Source organism: Herpailurus yagouaroundi, unplaced genomic scaffold (genome assembly GCF_014898765.1).
Source record: "Herpailurus yagouaroundi ecotype Mexico unplaced genomic scaffold, PumYag 202, whole genome shotgun sequence".
NCBI lineage: Eukaryota > Metazoa > Chordata > Mammalia > Carnivora > Felidae > Herpailurus > Herpailurus yagouaroundi.
This window is the reverse complement of record NW_024412433.1, coordinates 8297414-8305927: the sequence shown is the minus strand read 5'-3', so window position 1 is coordinate 8305927 and position 8514 is coordinate 8297414. Positions and strand designations below refer to the sequence as shown.

The 8514-nt window shown below is 41.9% G+C and overlaps 1 protein-coding gene across 12 annotated transcripts in view; it reads right to left on the bottom strand.

Annotated features, from left to right (window-relative positions):
• Positions 1–8514, bottom strand: part of LOC121014441 (general transcription factor II-I repeat domain-containing protein 2-like) — a 21925-nt gene that overhangs the window by 5809 nt on the left and 7602 nt on the right. For 3 of the 12 annotated variants that reach the window (XM_040450709.1, XM_040450708.1, XM_040450707.1), the window contains 2 exons: positions 5575–5699; positions 4307–4430 (listed from right to left, as the gene is read on the bottom strand). The exons of 7 other annotated variants lie outside the window; for them this stretch is intronic. In XM_040450709.1, the coding sequence (XP_040306643.1) occupies positions 4307–4317 (11 nt within the window). In that variant the 5' untranslated portion in view covers positions 4318–4430; positions 5575–5699. Of the gene's footprint in view, positions 1–4306; positions 4783–5574; positions 5700–8514 lie in introns of those variants that run through there. 2 more of the 12 variants (XM_040450711.1, XM_040450704.1) reach the window with 2 other exon arrangements.

Sequence of the window (8514 nt, the reverse complement as noted above, 5' to 3'; positions counted from 1 at the left end):
ACACACACACACACACACACACATACATACACAATGGAGTATTACTCGGCAATCAAAAAGAATGAAATCTTGCCATTTGCAACTATGTGGATGGAACTGGAGGGTATTACACTAAGTGAAATTAGTCAGAGAAAGACAAAAATCATATGACTTCACTCACATGAGGACTTTAAGAGACAAAACAGGTGAACATAAGGGAAGGGAAGCAAAAATAATATAAAAACAGGGAGGGGGACAAACCAGAAGAGACTCTTAAATACAGAGAACTGAGGGTTAGGGAGAGGGTGTGGGAGGGGGGATGGGCTAAATGAGTAAGGGGCACTAAGGAATCTACTTCTGAAGTCATTGTTGCACTATATGCTAATTTGGATGTAAATTTTAAAAAATAAAAAATAAAACAAGTTAATAAAAATAAATAAAATTTAAAAATAAAGGAAAAAGATACACATAAAAAAAATTCCTTTTCTGTGACCTACCTGTTCATACTTTGCCAATATTTTTACTGGATTGTTGGTCTTTTTCTCATTGATTTGTAAGATGCACTTTATCAACAAAATTAGCCCTCGGTTGTTTTTTTTTTCATTTCTTTAATGTTTATTTTTTTTGAGAAAGACACAGTGTGAGTGGGGGAGGGGCAGAGAGAGAGGAAGACACAGAATCCAAAGCGGGTTCCAGGCTCTGAGCTGTCAGCAAGAGCCTGACGCAGAGCTTGAACTCATGGACTGAGGGATCATGACGAAGAGCCAAAGTCGGAAGGTTAATCGACTGAGCCACCCAGGCACCCCTATTAGCCCTCAGTTTTGATAGAAATTACAAATTTTTTTTCCTGGTTTGTCACTTGTCTTTTGACTTTGCTTAAGGGATTTTTTTCCCCCCACATAGAAATACTTTATATTTATGCAGTCAAACTTATCTATTCTTTTAGGACTTCCAGGATTTGTGTCACACTCTACGGGTCTTCCCCTGCTGAAGATTAAAAACAAACAAACAGCAGAGTCCAGCTGGTTCAGTTGGAAGAGCATGTGACTCTTGATCTTGGGATTGTGAGTTCCAGCCCCCCATTGGATGTAGAGATTACTTAAAAATAAAATCTTTAAAAACAAACAAAACAAAAACATTCTCCATGTCTTCCTCTAGTACTTTATGATTCCATACTTTCAACGTAAACCTTCATGAACCTGTAACTTACTTCGGTGAAAGATAAGCAGAAAGGATCTGCTGAGTAAGAATATTCTTGAAGAATGTACCACACTCGATTCTGACATAGGTATTAGGCTTTATTTAATACGGCCATGGATTCCTTGGCTTCCGCTATCTCCCCTTTATAATAATTCTTCATGTAAAGGAATGATTCTGAAGACTTAAGTATATGTAATCAAAACTTATTTAAATATCATTAGAGAAATTCTATGGTTTTTGGCAGCAATTTGTTGTTGTTTTCCAGTGTTTCTGACTGTGAGCATGGCAGAGTCCCCAAATCTCCTCACAGAAAACACTGACAATAGCTAATTGCTAACAATATGGGATTCATCCTTTCAGACTTGTTTTCTGAATCGGTAGGATTCTTTTCTAGAGATGTTATTCAGAATATACTGCTATAGACTATTTTAGAGTTTACCTACTCCAACAATTTTCACTCAAATGTATCTGTAACTCTGATATGCAAGCTGCACCTCATTAAGAATTCCTCCAAAATAGGGGCCTCTGAGTGGCTCAGTTGGTGGAGCATGGGACTCTTGATCTAGGGGTTGTAAGTTCGAGCCTCACAGTGGGTAGAGATTACTTAAAAATAAAATCTTAAGGGCTGCCTTAAAATAGGGGTACCTGGGTGGCTCAGTAGGTTAAGCGTCCAACTTCGGCTCAGGTCATGATCTCATGGTTCATGGGTTCAAGCCCCACATCAGGCTCTGTGCTGACAGCTTGGAGCCTGGAGCCTGCTTCAGATTCTGTGTCTCCCTCTCTCTCTGCTCTTCCCCCACTCACGTTCTGTCTCCCTCCCTCAAAAATAAACATTAAAATTTTTTTTTAATAAAATGTTAATGGACACCTGGATGGCTCAATTAAGCGTCCAACTTGTGATGTTGCCTCAGGTCATGATTTCACGGTTCACGAGTTCAAGTCCCACATAGGGCTCTGTGCAGATGATATAAAGCCTGCTTGGGATCCTCTCTCTCCCTCTCTCTCTGCCGCTTCCCCACTCATTCTTTTTCTTTCAAAATAAAAAAACTTAAAAAAAATTATCAAAATCTTAAAAAAAAAAAAAAAGAGGGTTGTGTGGGTGGCTCAGTCAGTTAAGCATCTCACTCTTGATCTCAGCTCAGGTCTTGATCTTAGGGTTCTAACTTCAAGCCTTACATGAGGCAGTTTTGAGCTTACTTTAAAAAAAAGGGGGAGGAGGTGGTGGTGCCGGGGTGGCGCAGTCAGTTAAGCGTCTGACTTCCACTCAGGTCATGATCTCATAGTTTGTGAGTTTGAGCCCCACATCGGACTCTGCGCTGACGGCTCAGAGCCTGGAGCCTGCTTCGGATTCTGTGTTTCCCTCTCTCTCTGCCCCTCCCCCACTCATACTCTGTCTCTCTATCAAAAATAAACATTAAAAAGATTTTTAAAAAAGAGAATTCCAGGGGAGCCTGGGTGGCTCAGTCGGTTAAGCGTCCGACTTCAGCTCGAGTCATGATCTCGCAGTCCATGAGTTCGAGCCCCGTGTCGGGCTCTGTGCTGACAGCTCAGAGCCTGGAGCCTGCTGTGGATTCTGTGTCTTCCTCTCTCTCTGCCCCTCCTCTGCTCATGCTCTGTCTTTCTCTGTCTCAAAAATAAGTAAAAACATTAAAAAAAATAAAAATTTAAAAATTTAAAAAACAAAGAGAATTCCTTTCAAAATACATCCTACTCCATCCTTTCTGATTTCACCACATTCACCCTCTTACTCTACCAAAGCCTAGATACGTAGTGCTAGTGTTTCATTAATGATTACAACACAGTTCTTTTTTTAAAAAAATTTTTTTAAATGTTTATTTTGGAAGGGACAGCACAAGCAGGATAGGAGCAGAGAGAAAGAGAGACACAGAATCTGAAGCAGGTTCCAGGTTGTGAGATGTCAGCACAGAGCCCAGTGTGGGGCTCGAACTCAAGAACAGTGAGATCATGTCCTGAGCCAAAGTCGGAGGCTTAACCAACTGAGCCACCCAGGTGCGCCCCCCCCCTTTTTTTTTTTTTTACCGATGATGGCTTTAAGGTTGTTGTTGTCTTTTTAATATTTATTTATTTTTGAGAGAGAGACAGAATGTGAGCAGGGGAGGGGCAGAAAGCTAGGGAGACACAGAATCTGAAGGAGGCTCCAAGCTCTGAGCTATATTAATACAGAGGCTAACGCGGGGCTCAAACTCACAAACTGTGAGATCATGACCTGAGCTGAAGTCGAATGTTTAACTGAGCCCCCCAGGCGCCCCTGTTACAACATAGTTCTAATGGGCCAATTCAATGCTTGTTTGGCCACCTGTCCAGGCAATTCACCAAGTGTGCTGTTTTACTGGAGTCAGCCCTGGAGAGAGAAGAATGGAGATGATCTATGACTGAATTCTTCCAATCTTCAGTCTCAAACTTGGTAGAATAAGCCTTCATTTCTCAATGACACCACTACAGTTTTCTAGAAACTTCTGACTGTCCATTTATGATGCCCCCTTCAGTTTTTTTATTCTTTTTTCCTTAAAAAAAATTTTTTTTAATGTTTATTCATTTTTGAGAGAGGGAGACAGAGAGAGAGTGCAAGCAGGGGAGAGGCAGAGAGAGAGAGAGAGAGAGGGAGACACAGAATCTGAAGCAGGCTCTAGGCTCTGTGCTGCAGAGCCTGATGCGAGGCTTGAACTCACAAACCGCAAGATCATGACCTGAGCCACCCAGGCGCCCCTGCCCCCTTCAGGTTTTTTGGTTTTTTTTTTTTTTCCCAACGTTTTTTATTTATTTTTGGGACAGAGAGAGACAGAGCATGAACGGGGGAGGGGCAGAGAGAGAGGGAGACACAGAATCGGAAACAGGCCCCAGGCTCCGAGCCATCAGCCCAGAGCCTGATGCGGGGCTCGAACTCACGGACCGCGAGATCGTGACCTGGCTGAAGTCGGACGCTCAACCGACTGCGCCACCCAGGCGCCCCATCCCTTCAGTTTTTTATGCCTACTGGTAGAAAGGTTGGATAACTACTCTTTTGTTTTCTAAAATCAGGCCTAAGTGACTTGGGAGAATGCAGTGAAATTGTGTTGTCTGAACCCAGTAGAAATACATTGTTTTTCAACACCGGTACAAAACACACCTTTTATTCATCCCATCCTTGCTCACCAATCTGATTTGAAAGGCATCCTTAAACACTTCTTTTAACTCACGCTGAATGACTTTATCAGGCAGGTCCTTGATCAAAAGTGTTTTGGTATTTCGAGCTATGTAACACAAAAGCATATTTTCAGTCTGAGTTCAGATCTAATAAGCATCAAAAGTTCTACAAGGGAGGCAAAATACTTCTCCAAGAGTTAGGGAGTGTTAATAGCAATACATATTCCTTCATTTAACAAATGTTTGCACACACATCTGGGTGAGGGCCTATGCTACCTGGTACATGAAAATACAGGCTTCTACTCTCGGGAATGTGGCCTTGGAGGAAAAGGCTAGCAAACATACAGTCACATAATTACAAACTCTGATAAGTGCTAAGAAGGAAAAGTAAAAGGGAAATGAGAACATCTAGTAAAGACTTAACCCAGGGGCGCGTGGCTGGCTCAATCAGAAAAGCACGCAACTCTTGACCTCTGGGTCGTGAGTTTAAGCCTCACATTGAGTGGAGAGATTACCTTAAATGAATGAATGAATGAAGGAAAGGAAAGGAAAGGAAAGGAAAGGAAAGGAAAGGAAAGGAAAGGAAAGGAAAGGAAAGGAAAGGAAAGGAAAGGAAATCCCCCGTACGGCCGGGAAGGCACCGAAACCCCCCATACCCCCCCCCCCCCAAAAAAAAGACTTAATCTAGTCTGGAAGGGAAATTTTTTCTGATCTGAGGAAGTGACCTTTAAACTGAGATTCTATGGATGGGCTGCAGGTGGTCAGGGACTGAGTCCTGCAGAGAACATTATGGCAGAGAAGGAAAGGTACATAATGACAGGGAGTACTGTAGACAAAGGATGCTATGACAGGGAAGGTGAGCCAGGCAGCTAGAGCACACAGGGTGAGAGCAATGCAGATAAAGTTTGTGCTGTGGAAGCAGGTGACCTGGTGGTAACTAAGTACTTGTACACAATAAGAAAGAATCTGATACTACTAGTTCCTGACCCAGAGTCTTCTAGATACACAGTTATCTATAATGTTTACTTATTTTTGAGAGAGAGACAGAGTGTGAGTGGGGAAGGAGCAGAGAGAGGGAGACACAGAATCCAAAGCAGGCTCCAGGTTCTGAGCTGTCAGCACGGAGCCCGATGCAGGGCTCAAACTCACGAACCGTGAGATCATGACGTGAGCCGAAGTGGGACGCTTAACCGACTGAGCCACCCAGGTGCCCCCACAGTTATCTATAAATAAATTACCTTGTTTACATACCTTTCTTTACTTCCCTTCCTTTTGGTTTTCTCAATTTAATTTCATTCCCAAGGACCTTTGTCTCACTAAGTTTCAAGGCTTTTCCCTGATCATTAGCAGATTTAAAACTCACATAACCAAATTTCCTACAGAGATGTAAAAGGGGAAAAAAAACACTAAGTAAGATCAAGAGGCACATGACTTCTGGTTGGCTAGTCACACTGGATGTGAGAGTGGAAATCAGCACTGAGTCATTTACAATTTAAAACTAAGGCTCCACCAACCAGCAATAAGAATGCCAATAAAGTAACCAAAGGAGTGGTTCTCACCTTTGGGCAAGTTTGACAATGTCTAGAGACATTCTGGCTGTCACAACTGGGGGAGTGCTTCTACTACTCAGTGGGGAGAATCCAGGCACACTGCTACAGAGCCTGCAACGAACTGGACAGTCCCCCACAACAAATTATCCGGCCCAAAGTGTCAATAGTGCCAAAATGGAGAAAGCCTGTTCTGGATCAAGGGATGAAGTCAGTGCAAATTCACCTGCTGAAATCTTTATTAGTTTTCTGTGTAGCAACTGACCAAATTTAACCAAAACCTATAGAAAATGAAGTTTAAAAGTAAGGTTTTGAATTTTTGTTTTAAGAAAAATCCATGTGCATTTGTGAATTAGAACAAAAATATCACTCCTAATGAGGAATGTATTAGCAAACCCAAGGGCTATTACAGAAAGATTTTTTTTTTTAATGCAAAAAGGGTTCTTATTTATTGCAAATCACAAACAAAAAGTTAACAAAAACCGTAAGAGCGATGTGACAAAAGTTGTGGCGTAGGCTCTGGAGCCAGAGTGCTGGGTTCAACTCCGAGCTCTGCCACTTTCTAACTGTGTGATGTTGGGCACATTACTTAACTTCTCTGTGCCTAAATTTTCTTTGTGAAATGGGAAGAACAGCAATAATTACCACTGAGGATTGTCTTAACAGGTTCAATGAGTTAATAGAAATAAGGAACGAAGAACAGTGCCTGGAACAGTGAGTGCTCAATGAATGTTTACTATTATTATTATTATTTTTTTAATGTTTATTTATTTTTGAGAGAGAAAGAGACAGAGTGCAAGCGGGGAAGGTGCAGAGAGGGAGACACAGAATCTGAAGCAGGCTCCAGGCTCTGAGCTGTCAGCACAGAGCCCGACATGGGGCTCAAACTCACAAACTGCAAGATCATGACCTGAGCCAAAGTCGGACGCTCAACCGACTGAGCCACCCAGGTGCCCCTGTTACTATTATTATTTTTTGTTTGTTTTTACCTAAGACAGTCTGAGTACTATAAAATATGCTCACACCCAGGAAATACGCTTCTGATGAAAAAGAAGTGAGAAAGATGAAATTCAACTTGGCAAAAAAAGCAGAAGTGATACAGAACCTATATTTGCACCAAAGCGAGGGGGCTACGATTAAATGTGCAGCTTAGTTTAAAATAATTCTGGGCAGGGGCGCTTGGGTGGCCTAGTCCATTAAGTGCTGGACTCGGTTTTGGCTCAGGACGTGATCTCACAGTTCATGAGTTTGAGCCCCCTTTGGGCTCCAAGTTGACCGTGCGGAGCCTGTTGGGATTCTCTCTTTCTCCCTCTCTCTCTGCCCCTCCCTTGCTTGTGCTCTCTCAAAATAAATATATATAAGAAATAATAAAGTAAAATAAAATAAAATAATCGTGGGCAAATAACATCACTCACTGTAGAAAATCATGGAAATATGTTTCTGTAAAGACAAGGAGAATCTCGGGATTATTTTAACATTTCAATTGGAAAAATGGGATAGCAATTTAATATGATGGATTTTTAAAATAAATTTTTTTAAATTTATATTTATGAGAGAGAGAATGCATGTATGTGAGTGGGGGAGGGGCAGAGAAAGAGGGGGACAGAGGATCTGAAGCGGGCTCTGTGCTAACAGCAGAGAGCCCGACATGGGAACTGAACTCACGAACCATGAGATCTTGACCTGAATCCAAGTCAGATGCTTAACTGACTGAGCCACCCAGATGCCCCAATACAATGGATTTTCTAAGAGCCACTGAAAGATTTTAAATATAGTAGTCCCTCTTATCCGTGGTTGCAGTTATCCACAGTCAACTGTGTGGTCTGGAAGCAGACAATCCTCCTTCTGACCTAGCTTCAAAATGTCAACAGCATTCTAAAGCGAGGTCACAACGCCTATACCACGCACCTCACCCCATCTCATCACGGAGGCATTTTGTCATTTCACAGCATCACAAGAAAGAGGGTGTGCATAGCAGAGTAAAAATATTTTGAGAGAGACAAACCACATTCATGTAACTTTCATTATAGTATACTGTTACAATTGTTCTATTTTGTTGTATTGTTGTTCATCTCTTAGCGTGGTTAAGTTATAAATTCAAATTTATCACAGGTATGTTGTAAAAGAAAAAACATAGTCTACACAGGGTTCAGTACTATCTGTGGTGTCAGGCATCCACTGGGGATCTTAGAATGTTTGCCCGCGGATATGAGACTACTGTACTCACTTTGAACTGCCAGAGACTGATGTGAAACCCCACTAAAGGGTGAACAGCAGGTAACAGAAGGATCCAATGAGACAGAAGTCTGGTGACCCACAATGAAACAGAAAAATACGGGAACTTGTAACTTCTCCAAGGATAATAATGCTGGGCTGATCGACTTAACATTCTTCATCTATCAGTATTTACCTGGACATGCCAACTCTGACATCAACCACTGTGAGATCATTTTTAGCAAAAAACTCACTGAGACCGGTTTTTAGTTCAGCAGCAGTTTTGTTGAAATTCAGGTTTCCAACAAACAGTTTGAAAGTTACAGGTGACAGGTGGTTCAACTGCCATACAAAAAGGTTAAGAAAGGAAGGAAGGAAGGAAGGAAGGAAGGAAGGAAGGAAGGAAGGAAGGAAGGAAGGAAGGAAGGAA